Source organism: Manihot esculenta, chromosome 17 (genome assembly GCF_001659605.2).
Source record: "Manihot esculenta cultivar AM560-2 chromosome 17, M.esculenta_v8, whole genome shotgun sequence".
Lineage (NCBI taxonomy): Eukaryota > Viridiplantae > Streptophyta > Magnoliopsida > Malpighiales > Euphorbiaceae > Manihot > Manihot esculenta.
The window spans coordinates 32747002-32772391 of NC_035177.2; the positions used below are offsets into that span (position 1 = coordinate 32747002).

The 25390-nt window shown below is 31.6% G+C and overlaps 1 protein-coding gene across 2 annotated transcripts; it reads left to right on the forward strand.

Moving 5' to 3' along the window:
• Positions 1-870: 870 nt before the first annotated feature.
• On the forward strand, positions 871-5529 carry LOC110604747 (serine/threonine-protein kinase STY13). 2 transcript variants are annotated; one of them, XM_021743038.2, is made up of 6 exons: positions 871-1407; positions 2669-2790; positions 3688-3884; positions 4035-4209; positions 4578-4712; positions 4818-4998. In XM_021743038.2, exons 1-6 carry the CDS (start codon positions 1122-1124, stop codon positions 4845-4847), a joined length of 945 nt encoding a protein of 314 aa, XP_021598730.1. In that variant the 5' UTR covers positions 871-1121; the 3' UTR covers positions 4848-4998. The 2 variants fall into 2 exon arrangements, with proteins under 2 accessions (XP_021598730.1, XP_021598729.1); XM_021743037.2 differs by having other exon boundaries at positions 879-1407; positions 4856-5529.
• Positions 5530-25390: the final 19861 nt, after the last annotated feature.

Here is a 25390-nt window from a genome sequence, read left to right on the forward strand (position 1 = left end):
AACTCAGGCCTGAAAACAGAAACTTATATCACCAGCAGGTCGTGCTATAATGGTTAGCTCAATTTTTATATACTATTCCCAATTACTCAATGACTATTTTTTAGTATCTCAAATAATTTTCAACAAAACTTAATAGTCTACCATCAAATTTTTGGTGGGCGGAGATGAGGAAGTTAGAAAAATTCATAGGATAAATTGGTAAAAATTCTATCAATCAAAGTTTTATGGCAAATTAGGGTTCAAAGATTTTAAAATTTTCAATCTTGCGATTTTTCTATAATTCCTTTCGTTTATGAGCAAAAGTTTTAAAAAGATTATATTTTTTATGATATTTTTTCTGACAGTTCGGGTGATAGGCACCAAAACTCGTGGATTTGATAAAGTTTATTAGCTGCAACATTAGTTCTTGAAATAGAGACTTACTTGAATATTGGAATAATAGAAATACTTTTATTTGGTTGAAGCCGTGAATACCCAGATTGGATGATTTTAAATTGCATTTGTTCAATTGATATTACACCCAAATACATTGAAGAGCATATGGTCCTTTTAGGTTCCTCTCAAATTGAAAAATTTCCTTTCGTTTCTTTTGCTTAAAAATATATAATTAATTAAAATTTTACGAGGTTACAAAGACTCAAATAATTTACAAGTATTTAGCTAATTTTCACATGTTCAGCCAAATATTCTCTTACTCGTCAACCATAAGGGTGGAGAGAGACGATGGCTTGATTATATATTTGTATTTTAATATTTTTCATCATAATTAAAATTGAGTCCGTATAAAACATGGATTTAGCCTTATTTTATTCCATCATTGTAATGGTAATGATAATGTACATAACATCACCATCATCATCTGAATACCATCGCCATCACAAGTATATAGAAATAGCTACGCGTTGAGGAGAAGAAACAGCAGCATCCCACTTGAAAGTCTAAAATGCTTGTGTACCGCCATTAGTCTACTACAACAGAAACAGAACCCATAAGTCCACAGGTAGTTACTCTTTGTCTTCTTTGTCCTCTGTAATTGTACAACACCCACAGACACATTTGCGCCCAGAAAGGAAGTCTTTTGCTTATTGTTTGCACTAGAAAAGGAAACTTTTCACAAAGAGATGAAGGAGAAGAGTGAAAATGGTGGCGGATATGTGAGAGCAGATCAGATAGATCTGAAGAGCTTGGATGAGCAGCTTCAGAGACATCTAAGTAGAGCATGGACTATGGAGAAGAACAAGAAAGATGGAGAAGAAGGAGAAGCAGCAGTGCAAAGACAGCTAAACGACACCGTAACAAGGCAAGAATGGGAGATTTGCCCATCTAAGCTCATCATCAAAGGTGTTATAGCTCGTGGCACCTTTGGCACCGTTCACCGTGGCATTTATGACGGCCAAGATGTTGCTGGTATGTTCTCACGCTATTCCTTTGGGATTTTTTTTCCCTTTGTTTTCCAATTTACCCATTTGTGAATTGTTCATCTTTTCGTGCACACACATCGATTATGCATGCAACATCTTGCTTATTTCAATTTTGTTTTTTTACTGATATATGGAAACCCATTTTGGGAGCAAAGATGTTCTATGAAATGCCACATAGATTTGCATTTGTCATGATGTTAGAAATTTGAACCTTGGCTCTTTTGGGCTTTACCATGATCAGTTTTACCATTAATTGAACTTCCTAAGGCATAGTTTTGCTTGTGTTTTTCTAATATTAAAAAACTGCATTGCTTTACTGTTTCTCAAAGATAATAAGAACCTTGCAGTTATACAATTGTTAATGTTTATCTTTATATAATTTCTTTACATTTTCTCTAGTCACTGAGTGGTTTTTCCTAGTTTTTCTTCATTCCTTTCTTAAAATTTCTGTTCAGAATTTCTATCTAGCAGGTGCTGAGCGGTAAGGATGGAAAATTTATTTATGTTAGCTATCTCATAGTTGGGGAAGTAAAAGATATGATAATTTTCTCCTCAAAAAATTAAGCCTAAATAATTACTTAGTTGAAGCGAGTTTTTCATGCATAAAGGAAAAGGTTTCCTTTAAAAAATTATTTTCTTCAGCTGATGATTACTGTTTTATGTTTATAAATCATGAAGTAGTTGGTGATTGACCCTTATTGATCTAGCCTTGCAAAATCTGTGATTTCACGAGATTGATGAGTTGGAAGTTAGCTGCAGCAAAGCCAGAGATGCTTTTCTTTTTATCTCAACTTTCATTTGTCCAATCTAATCACTTAATTGCTCTCATATTTGCATGTCACTTTCTGGAAATAACAATTTTGGGAAGTGAGAAAAGTCGCCTGAAATGATATTGACTCATCTCCTGTGTATCTATCTATAAGCTTCCAAGTGGATGCTCATCTCAACCCCCAAAAATAAGCCTTCCACATTTTTTTTGGGATAATACAATCTAATCGCCACACTAATGTTTTAATTGCTTACTTTTAAGTTTATGTACGTTCTGTGGTTTTTCGTTTAGTAATCAGCATAATCTAATTTCTAAAAAAATGTTACTTCTTATGAATTGTAGTTTCTTTTAGCTATGTAAATATTATTTCTCTCTTTGCAACAAAATGAATCTGGAATCGATCCTAAACCCCGTTTCCCTGTTTTATATTTTTCGATATCTAGTGTAGATTAAATTTTTGTTTCTTTCTCAATCTCAGTTAAACTTCTTGATTGGGGGGAGGAGGGTCACAGTTCAGCAGCTGAAATAGCTTCACTTATAGCAGCTTTTACACAAGAAGTTGCTGTGTGGCACAAGCTCGATCATCCTAATGTAACTAAGGTAAAATTTGATGTTATGACTATTCTTTTCTCTCCTTCATGTGATGTCTCATCATTTTTACTCAACAAGATTTCAAATTTAGAAGTTAAAATGACTATAGCATACACATTTTCCAAGCCATAACTTTTGTACTATCTTACAACTTTCCTTGAGTGTTAGAAGATGCATGTGAACAGTCACCTTTAAGCTGTTATGCTATGAAATAATTAAAAGATGCAACTTTTTCTATCATTTATTGTCTCAAGGTTAACATTTACTATTGCTTTTCATGGGGGAAATGAACATATAATTTTTATACAGATAAAGTACTACCTCCGTTCTATAATATCTGTTATTTAAGGTTTATTCACCCAAACCAATAAGACTAATTAATAGCATTAATTTTAAAAAAGTTTATAATAATTTATTTAAAATACCCATTAGATGGTAATGCTTTTTCATATATAAATATTAATTAACTTGAAGGCTAGTAAGAATATATATGGAAAATAAAAATTAATGTTACCTTGAAATTCTCAAAGTGACAGATAATTTTGGACAAAAAAATTCTTTAAAACGACAATTATTGTGGGACGGAGATAGTATCAAATAATCTAGTAATTTCCTCGTTTAGTACTTGTGAGACTGCTTGTATACTTAATTTGGTATTTCTGCAGAAAATATTAAAAATATTAACTGATCTTTTTACTGGTCTTTATGTTGAGGAGTGAAACAACATTGAATTTAAATATTGCACAATTTCCATGTGACATCTCTAAAAGTGGAGTTCCTGTTAAATTTTGTCCTATGTTTCCTATAAGTTAGCATTTAGCATCTTCAATATGTTGAACTTTATGTTTCAGTGTTCAGCTCTCAATCTTATCTTCTTGTTAGTAATTATGACATATCCTTTTCCAGTTTATCGGGGCGACAATGGGATCATCAGAGTTGAACATACAAACTGAGAATGGTCATATCAACATGCCAAGTAATGTTTGTTGTGTTGTTGTTGAATATTGTCCTGGGGGTGCTTTGAAATCTTACCTCATAAAGAACAGGAGAAGGAAGCTGGCATTTAAAGTGGTTATTCAATTGGCACTAGATCTTGCACGAGGGTCAAATTCTCATGCCCCATCTGTATTTTATGTGATTTTCAAATCTGCTCAATTTAAAACTTATTTTCGTGAATGTTTCCAATTTTGTCTTTGAAATTGAAATACAATATAACTTGAGCATATTGAAAATGCTGTCTGGATTTATTGTAGGTTGAGCTATCTCCATTCTAAGAAGATTGTCCACAGAGATGTTAAAACAGAAAATATGCTTCTGGACAAGACACGTACAGTGAAAATAGCCGACTTTGGTGTTGCTCGGCTGGAAGCATCAAATCCTAATGACATGACTGGAGAGACTGGAACACTTGGATACATGGCACCTGAGGTATGCAACTTATGAATTGCTTTGCCAGCAGCATGCACGGCACTCAAAGAGGATAGTATGATGTTGTCACTTATTTTGGTAGTTGCTAAAAATTGATAGTCTCAGCAGCGTCTGCAGCATATTGCCTGTGAAGTTTGACATTTATCTTAATTTTCATGGATGCTTCATATTACATTGACACCAAATATTTCCTGAATGAAAACTAATGTTTCATCAGGCTACTTTCAAAAACAATAGGAAAAGAAAAGACATGCAGATTCAAACTCTACAGGAATTTTTAAGAAACTTTTAAGATGCCATTTGGTTTCCTGTAAGCTTTGAGCACATCTTTTTGTTGTTTTGCTGTGTGTAACTTGTAGTTGCAACAGGTTCTCAATGGCAGCCCATATAATCGAAAATGTGATGTCTATAGTTTTGGAATTTGCCTGTGGGAGATATACTGTTGTGACATGCCATATCCAGACCTCAGTTTCTCAGAAGTGACATCTGCTGTTGTCCGACAGGTAAAGGAGTATTTCAACTGTTGTTCTTTTGTAGCAGAAAACAAAATGGCAGTAATAACTATACTTGCCATAATCATTATAACATCCATTTTCTGTGACAAGAAGCTAAAAGAAAGAAAACAAACTTGTATGTGAAACATCAGAATCTGAGGCCAGAAATACCCCGTTGTTGTCCAAGCTCTCTCGCCAACGTAATGAAACGATGCTGGGATGCAAATCCTGACAAGCGGCCTGAGATGGAGGAAGTTGTGTCCATGTTAGCGGCAATCAACACCTCCAAGGGTGGAGGTATGATCCCTGTTGATGAAGCTCAAGGTTGTCTCTGTTTCCGCAGGCACCGAGGGCCGTAAATGCTGTTTCCAGGATTGTGGAGGCAGTGGGTTCTAAGGTTGGAATTGGTATCTTATTCATTCAAGGACACATGGGGTTTAAAAGCCTGTGTTCATAGTAAAGCTGCGGAGGCTATAGGCTAAGAGGAGCCCTGCAGCGACTGTTTCTTTATGGACAAAGCATCCTGTAAAGCCCTTCCTTCTTAATACCTTGTTCTTACTCTGTTTATGCTCTTATTTGACAGGCCATGAATAGGATGAAGTGGGCCAACAGACAACCTTTTCTGTAGGATGAGCCTTAATATTAAATTAATCTAATCATCATATTAATGCTTACAAGTAGAGACATGAACAGTTGAATTGTGGGAAAACTCTTACTGAGATGTGGTGCTGGCCAATGTCTGCACCTTCTTGAGTAAGAACCTTTTTTTCTAAAGGTTTTGTTAAATTTGGATCAGTCTAATTCAATCTAAAAGCCAGTTGAAGAGAGAAGAGTGGATTTAAGACTTTTGTAGAGACAAATTACTCCTATTGTATTGTAAACTAACGTGAGATTTTAATACACTTTTTAGGTTTAGGATTAAATTGGAGCATGGATAATTTAGATTAAGTTTAAATCGCTCTAAAAAGTCGAAAGGGTGTCCAATACCTTATAAAGGGTAAACTAATATGAAATTCAATAGGTCTCTCCGCTACTTGATAGTTTAGTAATGGAGACTATTTGTGATATCTTCGAGTAGTTTCAGTACTTTATCCTTGATTGAAAGAGCATATCCTAACAATGAGCCTGTGTTCTTAATGGGTGGTCCAGATTTTTTTTTTTTTTTTTTGGGATCTATGTCAATCGGTACTCATATTTAGGATTCAAATTGCAGGACTAACCCCAGACGCAGTACTAGACTAATCCAATGAAGGGTTGATGGGTTGAGCGTCGAATGGTAGAAACTGGACCAACTCAAACATGAATTTCATACGTCATTCGGGAATAAATTCTTTAAAAAATTGTTATTTTATGAACTAATTTATACACTAAAATTTAGATAAATTATATAACAAAGAAAAAATCTCTTATGGCTTCGCTACTTGACCTTCTTTCTATTGTTTAGGAGTGGTCGTGTAGTAACAACCACAAAATTAGATGAAAAATAATTCTTACCTGCATCAAACTTTACTTCCATCTAATAAGATTTTATTATTTTAAATTTAGTCGTAGTTATGATGTTATATATTGAATACGCGTAAAAATTACTCTAAGACAGCAGATCATATCTCTTTGCGTTTGAGATGCAAAGCAATATCATGTACCACCTTTTTTCAGAGGCCATCATGACTCGGGTCTTAACGACAATGCAATTGACGAAGAGAATCTAGAGGTTGCCATTGTCTATGGAATTCTTGTTTATGTTTAGTCATTTTAAAAGAGGAGTACTTTAAGATATATGGTATCTTATGCCAGATTTGATCGGTGCCTTTTGTTTTTGTGGCACTCCATCACTGCCAGAAGGCTGGAAAATAAAAATCTTCTTTCCTCCATTGCTCTCGATAGATTCAACTCATTGAGAGTATTATGGGGGTGTGAATTTGTTAAATGGAAGGAGGTTTGAAGATGTTGAATACAAATATATGGGAAATTATAATATATTCTATAATTTCTCGTAGAGACGTTGCTTACTTTGTGACTTTTGCTGTTGCTCGCTCTTACCATTAATAATTATGCCAAAACAAACAAAAATTTAATACATTCAGAAAGCTTGAAGTCGTTGAGTTGAATTATCCTTAACAGAATAAGGCCTAAATATAGTGGTAGCCCAAATTTTTTCTTGCGAATCAGGCACAACAAAATCAAGGTGCACGGGGAAACAAGTAATAAAGAAACCTTGAAATCAAAGATGATGAAGGACTTGAAGCACCCATCATCGAATGATCCATCCAGTTATTTGTCTAACATAGACAACAAAATGGAGAAAATTGTTTAGTAGTTAAAAATTATTAAGTGAGTTCCATAATAAATATAATATAACTTATACCTTAATAACATATAAAAATTATAATATTATTTTAATTAAAAAACGAATCCTATCAAAAAATATTCTCGTGTTTCTCCAAAATTTGATAAGGCAAAAGAGCTGCTTTTTTTTTTAGTTGGCATACCTGCTTAAAGGGGCATTTCTATATCTGTAATAGAACATCTGAAACCTCTTCCTCTCCTCTCTCCTTCTCCGCAACTCTTACAAAATAAGCCTTCACTCAATAATTTCTTACATTTAATTTAAGCTTAGAAAGGTCTTCACTAGAAATATTTCAGTAGACCACTAGTCCATTTTCTCCCTTTTGTAGATTTTCATTTTTAAATTACACATTGTTGAACTCATATAATGGATAAAGAGAAAAATTCATCATCATAGTTGAAAACAAAAGTAAAGGGAAAAAAATCTACGATATGAAAAGACAAAAAAGAAATAACAAATGACAAGAAACAAGAAACATTTAAAAAATAAATAAATAGAATATGTAAAAAGAACTTAATAATAAATAAATAAATAGAATATGTAAAAAGAACTTAATAAGTGCGTACGCCATAACCTCTCAAAAGTAATTGTGATAGATTAGAAACTCACCAACAGATTGCATTCAAGAGATTATAAAGTAAACAATTTGTGAGAAACAAGAATGTTTAATAAAAATTAATATTTATAATACTCGTTAATATTAATATAAAAAAACCTCTCAAAATATTAAATATGGTAACTTATTTATAGACGACATTCAAAATATTACAGAGTAATAAATTTAAAACTAATAAAATTAGAGAAATATAAATTTGAAAATACTAACAAAATCTAATAAAAATAGAAAAAGAAAAGACAGATAATCAAATAAAAAAACAAAATCTTCCCAATTTTTAGTAATCTTTCATGATTGTTGACCCGTCAAACTTCATCTTCATGAATAAGTTGGGATCAATTTGTAAAATAATTATTCATTTTTATGGTTGCTATTCTAAATATATCTCTACTTTGGAGAATTTTGATACTCAAACATACCAATTTGACTATTTAATTTATATGGTGTAGAGGATAAACTCCATTATTGTGCTGTTATTATTTAGTTATTATTTAAACTTATCATGTGTTGTATTGTTGTGATTCTATTTTACTTATTTTTATTAGTTTGTTACTATATATATTTTATATAAGTCTTGACTTATCGCCATTTTAATATAACACACTGTTCATCGAACTCTACATGATATCAGAGACATACTAATCTAATCATAGCCGCTACTTCAAATATGCTCAAAATCTCTTTGTTACTTCTCTTCATTCTTTTTCAATCAAGCTCACTAGTGAAAACTATCTTATTTGGAAAACTCATGTCTTACCTCTTATTAACTATCAAAATTCTCAGGTACACCTCCAAAAATAATACCTGATCTCAGTAAAACTACAAAAATCATTTCTAATCCTGATTATCTATCCTGGTTTCAGAAAGATCAAATGCTTCTTTGTTGGCTTCTCTCCTCCCTCTCTTAGGAGGTATTTTCCTATGTTACCGGTATGAAATCCTCTTATGAGGTTTGGAGTGCTCTTGCCAATGGCTTTGCCTCCATATCCCATAATAGGAATCTTCAATTGAATATTGAGTTGCAAGAATTGAAAAAGAATGATCTTTCAGTCTCACAATACTTACAATGTGCCAAATCCCTTGTTGATGAATTGGCTTCGGTTGGTCGTACCATGAACCCTGCTGAATTTAATGCTATTATGTATCGAAACATAGGAAGTAAATATCATAGTATCATTACTTCTCTCAACATACGCCTTAAGCCTGTTTCCTTTAATGAATTGCATACTCACCTCCTTGCTAATGAAATTTTACTTAAAAGTAGCCTATGATATTTACTTAAAAGTACCCTATGACATGAAAGATAATGTAATGTAAAGTATTGTGTAATGATGTATATTGAGGTTTAGTATTGTGCTTGACCCTAGTATGTATAGTTAATCCCTTTGCACATGATCTATGAAATGTTTTTAGTATGTCTTATGTAAACCAAGCTTAATGTATGATATGTTACCCCATTGGAGCATTTGATGAGGGCTTCAGTGTGGGGTTTTATGTTTATGAGTTTATGCATGCACAGATTAAGCTTGGTGAATGAAAGAAAAAGTTTAAAGTTTTATGTATATGTATGATCATGCATGGGATTTAACAGGTATACAGGAGGTATATTAGGCTTGCTACGAGTCCCGGCGGCCTTAAACCGATCTAGATCCTAGTGCCGGTAGTGGTCCAGTTTTTGGGTCGTTACATCTATACTCATTAACAAAATAGGATTATCGAGCGAAAAAATAGACATATTGGTCTTTAGGCTACTCTTTGTCGTTCGGCACCCTAGAAGATAGTGTTCTTCTATTAGGTGAATCAATGATATTTTTAGGGGTATGGAACTCCTGGTGACATTACCAGCAACTCTCGTTTTAGACATCGAGTCTCTCAAAAGCCAGAAAAACTTAAAGGAGCTTTACATGCCATCCGACTATCCCTCTAGCTCAGATTTAGTCCCTTCCCTAGCTGTTACTTATGGTTCCTTGTGAAAAAAGAGAAATGAATAATACTTAAGATATATCAATCATAAGTCAATCCTATACAAGAGAGGCTATTCACACTAAGCCTATATCACGTGCAATGCACGGTTCAAAAAAGAAAATAACACAAGGGTCCTTAAAGAATTCAAGCTAAAATAATATAGTCCTAACAATAAACATTTACAAAATAACACTTAAAACAATACAACTCAGTTAATCAGGTCGTCAGGTCGGTCATCATCCACCTGGTTTTGACTGGAGACATGTGCAGTGCACAGGAAGCTTTTCTAAAGTTGCTCTCGAATAATATGGCAGTCAATGTCTATATGATTAGTCCTTTTATGAAAAATAAGATTTGCTGCAATTTGGAGAGCTGCTTTGTTGTCGCAGTGAAGCTGGACTGGAAAATCAAGTGGAATATGAAAATCTTGCAAAATATTGAAATCTAAAGTAATTCACAAATAGTAGCAGCCATGGCTCTATACTGAGCCTCAGCAGAGGACTTAGATACTGTTGACTATTTTTTGGTTTTTTAGGGAACCAATGAGGAACTAAGAAAGATGCCACACCCTGTAAGACATTTTCTAGAGAAATAATAGGATGTCCAATCTGAATCACAATATATTGTGATTTGAAAATTGCATTGAATAGGAAAATAGAGACCAGTAGTAATAGTAGCTTTCAAGTATCTCAAAACATGCATAGCTGCCTCCTCATGAGGCTTTCTTAGAGCAAATACAAACTAACTCAAATGCTGGGCAACATAATTTATGTCAGGCCTAGTGAGATTAACATATAAGAGTCTGCTAATCAATTTTCAATATACATCAGGCTCAGATAGTGGGTCACCAAGATCAAGTGATAAATGCAACCCTCTAGGTAAAGGAAAAGATACTGGTTTATAATACAATATACCAGCATCTTTCAATAAATCTGTAATAAATTTAGATTGACTAAGAACCTTGGCCTGATCAGACCTGGCTACTTCAAGTCCCAGAAAATATTGAGATGCTCCAAGTCCTTTATGGTGAATTTATCATATAAAGCAGTTTTAATATGAGAGACATCATTAATTGAAGTATCAGTAATGATAACATCATCTACATAAACCAAGAGAGTCGTGAAAGAATCTGTAGAAGTTTTGACAAACAAACAGTGATCATGGCAGGATTGTGAAAATCCCAAAGATATGAAAAAACCAATAAACTCTATATTCCATTGTCTTAAGGCTTGTTTCAAGCCATAAAGGGATTTTTTAAGTAGAAAAACTTGTCCACGAAGGGCCTCATGATAACTTTGAGGGGATAACATGTAAACCTGCTCATTTAAATAACCATGAAGGAAAGCATTGTTAATATCAAGTTGAAAAATAGGCCATTATTTTGTAGCGGCTAAGGCAATAAGAATTCTGACAGTGGTAGGTTTGGCAACAAGTGCAAACCTGTTTTTATAATCCAAATCCCCATTTTGATTATAACCTTTGGCAACTAAACGTGTCTTATATGTTTTAATCCCACTATTGAATTTCTATTTTATTTTATAAACCCATTTACTCCCAATAGCCTTTTTTCCTTTAAATAAATAAGTAATTACCCAGATACCATTCCTTTCTAGAGCTAGCAGCTCTTGCTGCATAGCTGTAACCCACTGAGCATCAAGTGATGCTATGCATAAGTGGATGGCTCAAGGATAGTAGCCATATTATGGACAAAAGATTGATGTTATGGGTTAAAACAATATTTAAAGTGGGCCGTGATAGCAAAACTAACAAAGTCTTGTAGCCAATCATGTTTATTTCTAACTCTAATGGACCTCTTGACCTGTACAGGAGAATGTGACTGTGATATATGAGAAGGTGAGGTGGATTAAATACTTTGATTTCTTGCTATGATAGGATTAGAGATATTAGTTAATTTATCATCTATGTCAGGTTCAGAAATAGAAAAAGGAAGCACAAAAGAAGATTATATGATTTTAGTGTTTGCATAAGGAAATATGTCCTCACATAAAAGAATATCCCTACTAACCAGGATGATGCCAATCTGTAAATCATATAGCTTATATGCTTTATGTATCCCTGCATACCCTATCATAACAACCTTAATTGATCTTGAGTCAAATTTATTTTTATGGGGACCAATTTAAGTTGCAAACATAGGCAACCAAACTTTTTTAGGTGAGTGTAATCAGGTTTTCTTCTAAAAAGTCTTTTACAAGGACTTTTCCAATTAAAACCTGCTATAGGCATTTTGTTTATAAGATAAATGGCAGTCAAAACACATGTGTAACGACCCCGAAATGGACCGTCACCGGCGCTAGGATTCAGGTCGGCTTAAGGCCGCCAGAACCCGTAGCAAGCCTGCTATACTCTCTGTGTACCTGTAAAACTCATACATGATCATACATTTTCTGTGAAAATAAGACTCTGACCCAAGGCTTAACCTGTGCATGCACTATCTCTGTACTCTGTACTCATGTACTCTGTACTCTGTATCCCTGACTAGAGCTTGCTCTAGATGGGTTCACTCATACCTGTTAAGCCTGGTTTGTACATACAGGAGAAACATATATACAGATACAGATCATGTACAAAACATACATCACTAGGTCAAGCAACAACTATTACATCTCTTTAATGTCCACTCTAAGCTATTACAGATCTCTTTACTTTTCCTGTACTCTGCTGGACTGTCCCTGTACACTGTACACTGAACCTGCAAAACTGGGGTTAAGGGAGTGGGATGAGCTCTATAGCCCAGTGAGTAGAATAATAAAATCAGTCATAACATATGATCTCATGGAATGCGTCATAACACAGACAAGCCACATCAAGAGTAAACCTGTCACCACATAGCCTCAGTAACTTCCGTGCCAGGGCGTAGAATCGAGCACCTGGTCTTCCTGTCATATATGTATATGTGTATACAACCTCTGTACTTACCATTGCCAGGGCGTAGTCAAAGGCTCCTGGTCTTTACTATACCTGCCAGGGCGTAGTCAAAGGCTCCTGGTCTTAACTCAGAGACTATTGGATCATTCAGCATTTACTCACACCAACAATTAACAATGCAATAAATACCATTAATAACCTAAGCATGCATCTCCTTCCTTTATCCCCATAAAACCTTCAGAAAACATAGAACAAGGTCCAGATCTTCCCTTACCTCTGTAAACAGATGCACGTACTAAACAAGGGAACTTCTCTTCGTCAAACTCTCAAAACCTCAAAAACGTAGCTTGAGAGAACTCAACTTTCAACACCTTTGCAAACACCTCAACCTTCTGTGTGATCAACCAAAACATGTACAGATGAGTCATAAGAGACGTGGCCTATTCCATGGCAAGAATCTAAGGCCAACATCTGTCAAAAGACATGACTCAGCTGGCTGGCCAGCTCACCTTCGGCTGCCCAATCGCATGCAAAACCATGCAACATTCGGGGGCCGAACTTACACTTCGGAAGCCAAACCTTGAGCACTTTCGGCGGCCGAACTTACCTTCGGCGGCCGAACTTGGCTCATCTGCCTTAGGTCATGTCAACTCAAAACTCACTTCCATTAATCTGAACACATCAACACAAATCACACTACTTAGTAAAACATAAATAGAATTCCGACACCCCGGATTCCACCAGACAACAGGAATTCCGGTGCCGGACTCTAGCCGGGTATTACAACATGCAGACCAAAAGCTTTTTGGCAAATTGCCTTGAAGACTCAAGGCCCTTCCAGCATGAAGGAGATGTCTATGTTTCCTCTCCACCACTCCATTCTGTTGTGGAGTATAAGGACAAGATCTTTGGTGAATAATGCTATTATTTTCAAATAGTTTCTAGCATTCTTTGCTTAAAAATTCATGACCATTATTCGTTCTTATAATTTTAACTCTAGTATTAAACTGAGTTCTTATTAACTTTAAGAATTTAGACAAGGAATGTGTGTTTTTACCTTAAAAATTGCATCATATAGGTTTAAGTAGCCCTAGTATGATAATATATAATAATAAGGAAGTACCTTGCTCCAGTAAATGATTCCTCTTTATAAGGCTCCCAAATGTCCACATGGATTAAATCAAAAGATTTTGAACTTATATTACGACTCATAGGCAAAGGAAGCCTGGGTTGTTTTTCTAAATGGTAAAGTTTACACTATAAATATTCTGAACTACTATAGTTGACCCCACTTATATGTCTTAGTTTATCAACAGAAATGTGTCCAAGTCTCTCATGAACATCCATAAGACTAAGCATGCTAACAGATTTATATGTAACAATCTCAAGGATTTATTTATTGATATTGCAAACAAAAAGCATAGTATTTGCAAAGCATTGAATAGAAGGAACAATATGTAGCATGCTAGACAAAGTATTATGAACCTTAGTAACATCAAAGTTCCTGTGATTCATCTTATATAAACCACCATCTTCTTTTCCTACAGCAATCACTCTCTTAGTTAGAGGGTCTCGTATGATATGATGATGAGAGTGAAAAAACAGAATGATTGAGTGATCCTTAATAAGCTTACTTACAGACAATAAGTTACAGTTAAACTCTGAAATGTACAACACATCTCTCAAAACAATAGAATCACATAAAGGAATGGAACCAGAATGTGTAACCTTTGCTACATTTCCATTTGGTAAGTAAATAGATATAGGACTTGAAAGTTTAGTCAAGCAATTAAACATATATTTATTTGGTGATATATGATCAATGGTACCAGTGTCTAATATCCAAGTGATGTTATAATGCATTCTATTATACCAATGATTAGAGTTATGATTACCAGCAAGGGTATATGAGGCCGAGTTGAGACTCCCATCTGATTTTGAATTCAAGTTCACTGTAGTGTCTGTTAAAGCTGCCTTTCCTTTCACTAGTCTTGAGACCTCTTGTTGAAGAGTGTTCAAAGCTGCACTAATCTCATCAATCCTATTAGTGTTATGTTTCATGTCAATAGGACTATCCTTCTCATGCTCATGACCTTCAGACATAGCCACAAGTCTCTAGCCAATATTTCTACCTTTATCCTGCCTTGCAGATTGTCTTGCATCCTTGGTTTTGTTCTTAAACTAATTAGGATACCCTATTAGTTTGAGGCAAGCATCTCTAACATGACCATCCATCTTACAATAGCTGCAATGTCTCTTATTGGGATCATATTTCTTTTGTTTGCCTTGTTGTGATTGTCCCTATGTCTAATTAAATAACACTAAGGTTTCAACAGATTCTGGATTTCTTTTACCCATTACCTCCTTTTGAGATTCATGTTTGAGGGTATTGCCTTGTTTTTAGATGGCAAGGGATCAAAACTAAAATTTGATCTCTCACAGAATCAAAATTCTCATTCAGTCCCATCAAAAACTGCATAAGTCTATTCCTATTGTTCATATCATCAATGGCCTTGGACGCTCTATAAGAATATGGTCTTTTCAGATGGGTGAAGTAAACTGAAATGGGAGAATTTTCTTGAGAAATGAGGGAGATCTGTCTATGTAATTCATAGATGTGAGAATCATTACTCTCCCCAAACCTCTTTATAATCTCACACCATAATTCTCTCGAAGAAATCATATATATGAAACCATCTACGAGATTCTTCGAGATCGATATCGAGTTCAAGATCTAAGATGTAACCATATAGTCACATCTCTCCACTGTTCATAGAACTCATTATCTTTATTTGGCATCAGAATGATGCCATTGATAAAACCTAACTTCTGTTTGGCTACTAACGATATTCACATAGCTTTATTCCAAGATCTGAAGTTTCTACTCCTATCAAAGAAGCTCAGACCAGAATCATACCTAAATGATTAAATGACTGTAAGCAGAACGACATGTTACTTATCTATTCCTGATCTGGACACCTTAGTTTCTATGTAGGCACTGGATATGTCATTCCTCCGTTTTTTTAAGATCTGGCTAAACAGATTGAGAGAAAAATGTCGCAGCTTTCGCTGAACCCTAACCCTAGAAATTCGCCCGCTCTGGTTCCATGTGAAGAAAGAGAAATGAATAGTACTTCAAATATATTGATCATAAATCAGTCCTATATAAGAGAGGCCATTTATACTAAGCCTATCTACGTGCAATGTACAGTCTATAAAAGAAAATAACACAAGAGTCCATCAAGAATTCAAGCTAAACTAATCTGGTCCTAACAAAGTATATTTACAAAATAGCACTTAAAATAATACAATTAAGTTAATCAGGTTGTTAAGTTGATCATTAGACATATTCTTCTACATTCCTTTTTTATTCTAGCCGTTCAAATGTTAAATTCTATAGCTCAAGTTTGCTGTTGCATGTCTTTGATTCCTCCTTCTACTCTTCAATTTGCGCTCAAAAGCTTTTGGTGCTTCAATGGATAGGAGATATGGACAGTTTTCGCTACTTTCAACTCCTTCTTGTGCTTGTTTTTAGTTATTCCTAAAGTTTTTTCAGCTAGTTAGCTTAGTGAGAAGGGGCGACAATGACAACAGAGAGCAATGTTGTTATGTCCATACCCTAGGATTTGTGTCTTGGGCCTTAGACTTTGTATGTTTTGGTTTGGATTTCAAAGTTTTTTTTTAGACTTTGATAAGGCTTATTTGTGCCTATTTTAATAGATTTTTTTATCTTTTATAAAATAATTTAATATTTTTATATTTTAAATTATTTTATAAAATATAAAAAGATAACTAGAATAATTATTTTTTTGACGATGAAGAATAATAATTTGAAATGTGGCGACTTTAAGCACTTTATTAAACTAAGTGGAAAGATGAAACCATTTTGAGGCTAAGCTTAGCTCTCTCTCAAATAGACAGATAGTCATAATATTCAGAGCATTAGCTAAAAGGAAAAAAGAGAAAGAAACACTGTATCTTATTCTTCCTTTCCCTCTCTGTCTTTTAACAACCACGCATTCCACATTTCATATCTCCATGCCTTTCAATTTGTTCCTCACTTCCCCCACTACCTTATTCCCAAAAAAAAATATATATATATATAAACTCCACTACCTTATTTGTATCATTTATTAAAATTTTATATTTCAATTTAAATTTATCTTGAATTATCATTAAAAAGTCAAATATAATTACTATTTATCAAGATTTTAGAATGTAAATTATACTTTTTTTAGTTTATTTAGTAGTATTTATTAGGAGTTTAGAGTATAAATTGCACCCTTTTTAGTTTGTTTAGTATTATTTGACTTTTTAATGATAATATAAAATAAATTTAAATTAAAATATAAAATTTAATACATACTTTTGACCTGATATATAGCTTAGATTGTCCTTCTAGCCAAATTGATTTAATTATCATTTTCTTTTTTTTAAAAACAATTATTTATTAATTTACGAATATATCTCAATTTAGTAGACAACAACAGAGTATAAATTTTTATTAATTTTCTAATACACACTTATTAAATATGTATTGAAAATTTAAAAAAAAGGTTTATTAGTTTAAAAATCATTTAACAATATAAATTATTTGTTGAATTTCAATGCAACGATATATATAAATAAAGCGTACATTAAAAAAAGTGTAAATAAAAATTTATATTAATTATATTTTTTAATTCATATTAAAATAAAAATAAATATGTTCTTAGAACTAGGACCGAGCAGTATTCGGTTCAAATCGAAAAAACCGATCGAACCGAATCGATTTGAAAATTTAGTTCGGTTTTTTATATATTTCGGTTCGGTTTTTAATTTTAAAAATTTCGGTTATTTCGATTCGGTTCGGTTTTGATCAGAAAAAAACCGAAAAAATCGAACCGAACCGATTAGTGAAAAATAATATGTTTTTTCAATAATATAGAGAAATTAAATCATATTAAAATTAAAATATTTTAATTAAATTTTAAAATACTAAAAATAAAATGTAAAAAATAAAAAAATTATTAAAAATCGAAACCGATTAAACCGAACCGAATCGAACCGAATCAGATCGGTTCGATTCGATTCGGTTTCTGACCAAAATCGGTTCGATTCAGTTTTCATAAACATATAAATTTCGGTTTTCGATTTATTCGGTTCGATTTGGTTTTACACCGAACCGACCGAATGCTCACCCCTACTTAGAACTCCAAAAAGAATTAGAATGACTGTTCATATTTATTGAGAAATACTAAATAAACGATTATATGAATTGGGATTTTGAGTAGAAAAATTTTATTGATCCGTAAAAATTAGCCTAATTTTGGGAAATGTGATCGATCATATTTCTTTGGAAACTGGGAATAACGCCATAGACTAAAAGATGGAGCCCAAACCAAAAAGCTTACTCCTAATCATCCAAATAAAAGGGGAGTTGTAAATAATGTATATAGTGACTCATTTATCTATTACAAAACCTTTTTTATATTTTATTTATTTTTCTATTTGATTTATTTATTATTTATACTCTTATTTTAAAATTTACTTTCCTTTTCTTTTTTATCTATTCTAAATTATATATGATTTTATAAAATGGTATTTATTTGTTAGTTCTCATATACTCTTGTTTAACATGCATTTAAAAAATATAATTTATTAAAAGTGAGTAATATTTGATTTAAATTAAAAAAATCGATCGAATTAAATTAATTTAAAATTTTAGTTTGATTTTTTATTTATTTTGATTAAGCTTAATTTTAATAAAAAAAACAAAAAATTAAATCGACTGATTAATGATAATAATATATTATTTTTAATGATACAGAAAAATTAGATCATAATTAAAATTAAAATATTTTAATTAAATTTTAAAATATTAAAAATAAATTATAAAAAATAATAAATCTATTAGAAAATTCAACCAATCGAATCGAATCGAACTGAATTAAATCAATTTAATTTGATTTGATTTCTATCTAAAATCAATTCGATTTAATTTGATTTTAAATCGAACTTACCAAATCGTTAATCTATGATTTATTAGTTACATAAATAGTTTATATAAAATAAAATATTTAATTAATTTTATATTAACTATATTTACATAACTGATATAAAATTAGAATTATTAAACTTATATTTACGAAACTCTCTATGAAAGTATTAATTATTAAAATATTATTTATTTTTCAAGTGTCATATTAAAAAAATTCCTTTATTTTCCATAACTTTACCCTTATCTATTATTAATTTAAATACATTTTATCTCTCAATCAATTATTAATTTTTAAAAATTAAAAACATAAGCAATACTGCAATTTACTTTTTTTTTTTATAACAGGCACTACAATTGTTACTAGTTAATTATTAATATTTTTTTTATAAAAATAAAATTATTTTATTTTTTTCTATTTTTTGTTGCACGCATATCCACTCAAGCCACTAAGCAGTAATGTCACAATTTTATTAAGCATCCTAATATGCCTAGCTTTTCCAAAAAGTTACAAAGACTAGAACAAAGGTAAAGCTGAAAATTTCCATTTCGTATATAGTCACAAGATACCACCATAGGCCATAGCTGGCCTCGTACCTTGCCTTGGCACCCAAGAAAATAAATTCAAAATCTTTCTTAAAGTAAATATTCTTCTTCTTTTTCTGAAAATATTCAATATTATTAATAAAAAATATGTCCTAAATAACAAGGCATTTGGCTATCTTATAAGAGTCAAGCATTGGGAAAAAATCACCTAAACTATCACAATATTTTTTTTAAGTAAATAGTAGGATTCTCCTTGTCCGTACCAATTCTGAATCGACTGTCTAATATTTCGGATCCCTCAGCCGGCTCACAACAATCCTTTTTGTTGCTCTATTGATAATAAAAAATAATATAAATTTATAAATGAGTGTTAAAATGAGTGATTTAATATTTTTAAAAAATTAAAAATTTAATTACTATGAATGAAATAAATATTCATTTTCCTCTTTAATAGTCCGATTCACAAATAAAATGATCCTAATTTTATATAAACTTTATAAGCACTTTACCACTAATATAAAATCCAAAAAAACCAACCATTAGCAAGTTTAACTATACACTATAAAAGAATTGAAAATGTAGTTAAAGAGTTTTTATTGATAAATAATCGGTAATACCAACCATTAGCAAGTTTAACTATACACTAAAAAAATTGAAAATGTAGTTAAATAGATTTTATTGATAAATAATCAGTAACTTCATGGTTGAAAAATGATCAATAATTTATTTTAATAATTATTTTTTTATAATTTAATTGGTAAATTTTATTATTATTATTTATTTTTTTAGTGATATATTATTAATTTTTTTATTTTTATTTATAACGTAGTGGTCTTAGTAGACATTTCTTTTTAAAAAAAAGAACATTACTAATTCAAATGAATGTGGTGGAGAATCTGCTACAAATTTTAAAAAATAAAGATATGATGATCTGACAAGGTTTTACACTGAAAGTGGAAAGAAGATTATTCTAATTAATATGCCCAAAGATGATTGGAAAAAGATGAGTGCATGTAATATAATATAATAAAAGTGTGTGGTGGGAGAGAGAGAGAGAGAGAGAAGGCCAAGAGATGTTTGTTTCCTTGATTCCAATTTTTCTTTGAATGAGAAGTGATGCTTAGCCAAAAAGAATAAAAACATTGATTTAAAATCTTCTCTCTCAAAAAAATATTCTTCAGAGCTTCTTATCTTTTGGGAAGAAACTCAAACTTAAACCCATCCCTTCTTCAGATGGCAAAGTCCATTTCTTAAAATTAATTAATTAATTATTTTTTTGTATTTTTTATGGATGATGATACATATTCCCACATTGGCAACCATTGGTGGCCAACTGGCCAACACATGAAAAGTGGATATAATATATATTTACAATTGAAACTTAGATCTCCAATTTTAATGATGTACGATTTTTTTTTTGAGAAAATTCAAAGGACAATTCATTAATTTTTTAGCACTTCAAGGTTTAGTCTGGTGGAAACTGCATCCTGTAACCTTGAAAGATCTAAGGTTTGACTCCCCCAATCCCCTATTTCAAAAAAAAAAATCATTAATTTTTTAATTTAAAAAAAATATATTAAAACATACTTCACATTTTAAAAAATTTACTAATTAATTTTTTTATAATTTTTCATTAAATATTTTATTATTTAGTTTTTATAATTTTACAAAAATAATAATAATTCTTAATTTTTTTCAAAATAATAGATAATTTTAGATAAAATAATTTTTAAAATGAAACATAAAATTAAATGGATAATGGCTTTTTAATATAACAATTAAAAGTATTGAAATAAAATTTTAGTTAACAAAATAATTTCCTATTATAGTGTATTTAAAAAAATTAGCAAATTTATTATTTTAATTATATTTTTAATCTATGTAAAATTGAAACACATCTTGTATTTAATAATCATATAAATATAAATGATATGAATTTGCAGAATGAAAGTGATGTAGTATAAAAGTTTTATATTAGTTATATAAAAATAAATTGCAGTATAAAAGTGATGTAACACAACAATCATACAAAGTTAGTTATGAGTTCTCATCATAAAATTGGGTCACGCGGTAAAAATCTAATTAGGCAATATGTTTATGGAAAGAAAGACCCGGACACCATAGCCCTTAGTTCTTTATTGAGGCTCACCCTCTCCTCGACAGGGTGAGACTATACAGAAAGTTATCGTTAGAGAGTACAATCTAGTAGATTTCCATTACACCTATAATTGCGGGATCCCATATCTACTAACTAGTGCTAATGGGATTTTCAATAGATTTGGTAACCAATTCCATATGCTTACAGTATAAAAGCTTATGAGCATAGAGATAAATGTACGATTCTTACACAATTATTCTTGAGTTTAAAACCTCTTATTATACTCGCCCTTTTCTTTTTTTTACTGACTTGAGCGCCGGAGTGGCTGTTATAGGTGCCAATCACCTCGCTTTCTTTTTCTTGCAGATTGACCAATCACAACACAACTCCGTTTCAGTCACATCATTTGGTTCCATTTTCAGGATACTCCATTGGATTATCTTTGTTCAATTAATCTTAGAAATCTGTCTTTTATTTTCTCCTAAAAAGAAATCTTTTTCCTTTTCCATTCTCTAAAATGGCTGACAATTCACAAGCTGTTGCTAAGACTGCTGCCAACAAGGGCGTAATCATTTTCTCCACTCTTGGTAGTGGACAAAACACACCCTCAATGGTCAGTGAGGTTGATTTGAGTAATGTAAATAATAAGCAGATGCTCCAATACATAAAAAGACTACGAGCCACTCTTGAGTAGTATAAAGTTCGAGAGAAAGCCTCCTTCATGGCTCATAGGATAAGGGAGGAAGTTTATATCGACACCCCAATGACTCAGACAGAGGCAATCCAAACACAGTCCAAGAGGAAGGCCAAGCTGGAGGAAGAGAATTCGTCAGACGAGACTTCAAAGGATGCTAACTGGAAGCTAATACAGACTGTGTAAAGGTACTAGAAAGAGTAAGAGGAAGACTATGGGCTAGATGATGCCTCACCTTAGAAGAGATCTTAGCAGAGACTTTTCTTACCAAGTTTAAACTTTCATGTTTGGACAAATATGATGGAATAACAGATTCCAAGAGTCAGCTGGAGATCTTTAGAACAACAATGCAGCTTTAAGATGTCAACGATTTTATGTTGTGCCTAGCTTTTTTCATCAACACTCACAAGTTTGGCTCAAAACTAATACCGACATCTGAGCCAAGGTTCAATTTAAAACTTTACAAAATTTGCTATATTGTTTAAATCTAGGTTTATTACTTGTATATCTCTTAAAAAGTCTTCTGACTTGCAAAAGATCCGCTAAGTAGCGGGCGAGTCTTTAAAAAGTTTTATCTCACGGTATAATGCAGAAGCAATATAGTTGGAGGAATTAAATAATGAGATAGCATGTGAAGCATTGAAGAAAGAAACATGCAATATTAAGTTTATGAATTCTCTAATCAAGAACCCAGCTGCTACATACCAACAGCTAATGGACAAAACCCAAAAGTATATCAAGCTGAATGATGAGGTCCAAGTGTTGAGAGGACAAGTAGCTAGGCCAGATTAAGACTCAATAGTCAAATAAGCAAAGCTATGAAAGTGAAAGGATTTATCCAATGTCATAGAATAGGAGTGACCGAGGTAAATTTAGAAACTATACTCCATTAAATAACTCACGAATACACATACTTATGTGGATAAGGAAAAAGGGCAAAGAGATCAAATGGCCCGCCCAGCTTAATTCAGACAAAACAGGCATACGAGACAAAAAAAGGTATTACCGATTTCATGAAGATCATGGGCACACTATAGAAGAATGCAGGCAACTGAAGGATGAGATTGAAAGACTCATTAGAGATGGAACCCTGAGGAGGTTCACTATAAAAGATAGAGATGGAACCCTGAGGAGGTTTACTATAAAAGATAGAGATGGAACCCTGAGGAGGTTCACTATAAAAGATAGAGAAGAAAAGAGGACAGAACCTGAGGTAAAAGCGCGGCTGAATTTTGATAAAAATGAACCCATAGGGGTAATTCATGTAATTGTAAGAGGACCAAGCTACAAAAAGAGCTACAGAGATAGAATGTCATAGATATTGAGCTCTTGAATCCAACCTCGAGTCTTTAAGTAAAGAGTATGGTAAAAATGAGAATACCGAGACTAGTAAGTTGGATGAGAACTGAAAGGGACCCTAAGGTTCCCGAGATTATTCGTTCTCACGCTTATGAGTTGGTCGAGTAAGATGGCAGAGTCATTTTTTACTCTGGAGAAGTTTGTAATTTATGGAAATATGGGTGTTCTTTTGCTAGAGAATGTTGGGAGAGTTTTGGAGTTCAGCTCGGGTCTATTTTGTGTAATAGCCTTGTTGAGTTGGTTGTTTATCTCTTTCAATTGTCGGATAGTATGAAGAATCATGTGGTGTGTATTTTGTGATTTTTATGTTTTTTTTTTCATAATGTTCGAATCTTTTGATCTCAGAATCATACATCATTTGATTTGATTAGACATGTTGATTCTTTTTTTAAGTAATTGGGAGCAAGCTCAAAAAGTTCCTTAAAGAATTATGACTCAATAAGTTAGATAATGGAGAAAACCAGAGGGGACCACTTGAAGTGTAATATAGATGCTTATGTATTGCATAATGTGAGTAAAACGTCGTATGGAACAATTGTTTAGAATTCTCAAAAGATGTTTGTAGCAGGTCTGACTAGTTATTTTGAGTATATTGTAGATTTCACTTTAGCAAAAACTGTATGATTGTGGGAAGTGTTATCTTGGCTGAAAGATCAAAATTGAACCCTTGTTGATATTAAGATGGATTCTAAGTTTTGTTTTTCTACACTGCAGTCAATGGAGGTTATTGCACACATATTCTCTTATTAAAACTAGATTGGAATATGAGTTGGATTCGGCGAAAAACTAATATGACTGCTCATAGCTTTGTTAAAATAGTTGTATTATATGCTAGTCATCTATTTTGGTTTGAGCCTCCGAACTCTATTTTTGATATAATTCAATCTGAGATATGTAATTAATATGATATGCTAAATTTTAAAAAAAATAGCCAAATGTATACTTACACATTTATATTTTAATATTTTTATGTATCAGTAATTCAACTTTAATTGTTATCTAATAGATATATGAATTTTAAAAAAAATTATTTTTAAACTCAACTCCATCAAAATATATAATTTTTAAATTGTGTTTAAAAGTAATTTTTTTTAAAGTTTAAGTGTTTAAAAAATAATAATTATTTTAAATTTAAGTATTTAATAATAATAGTTTTTAAACTTTAGTTGTTTATTAGATCAAAATTAAAATTGAAATATATAATAAATAAAAATATTAAAATTCAGGTGTTCAAACATACCTTTAGCAAAAAATTAATTATTTTATGGTTAATAAATTTTACATAATTTAAATGAAAAAAATAATATTTTTATTATAAATCATGATAAAAATCTTAATTGTATAAAGATCATGTGAGATAACAATAAATTAAAATTCAACTGTAAAAAATAGTAAATAAAATTTTAATTATAAATTTAAAATAAAATAGTATATAGGAAATAAAAATTAATGTATATGTGGATTCCTAATATCTATTATTTTGATAGACAAACAGATTCAGAGAACGAGTATTGAAAGCTCTGATGAATTGACGATGATTATATTTTTTTAATCAAAATCTATTTAGACCCACTTAATTTATATTTGAAAGTGATCAATTAGATTTAAGCCATTACCTAAATTACTCTCCAAGAAAAATCTCAAATTTAACTTCCGTCAGATATGATTGTACTATAAAAATTATGTTTGAAAATAACTTTTTGAAAATAAGATATGATATGTTTCGCGCTTAACTAAAAAATTTTAAAATCACACCTTATTTACCATAATTTAAAAATTTTTCAATCTAACTCACCTACCTGTTTTCAAGAATAATGATTTGAGATTGAAAATCAGCAGAGGAGGACACTTAATAATAATTCAATTTTTAAAAAAATTAATTGATTTAATTAAAGATAAATATTAAAAATAAATAAAAATTAATAAATCGAAACATAGAGTTCAAAGAAATTAAAGTAATTTAATGAGGCAAAAATAATGATTTTTGTAAATTAAAAAATATTTTAAATTTAAATTAAATCAAAATATTTTTAATAGCTGTGACATTCTTATGATACATCTATTAGATTGGACATTAATATCTTTTTGCAGATGTATCAAATACGAATAAATATATAGTTGATTAATAAATTTTATTTATTATAAGTGTTTTATCAATTTAATTTATCGCAATTATCGGCCCAGGCCTAGCCCATA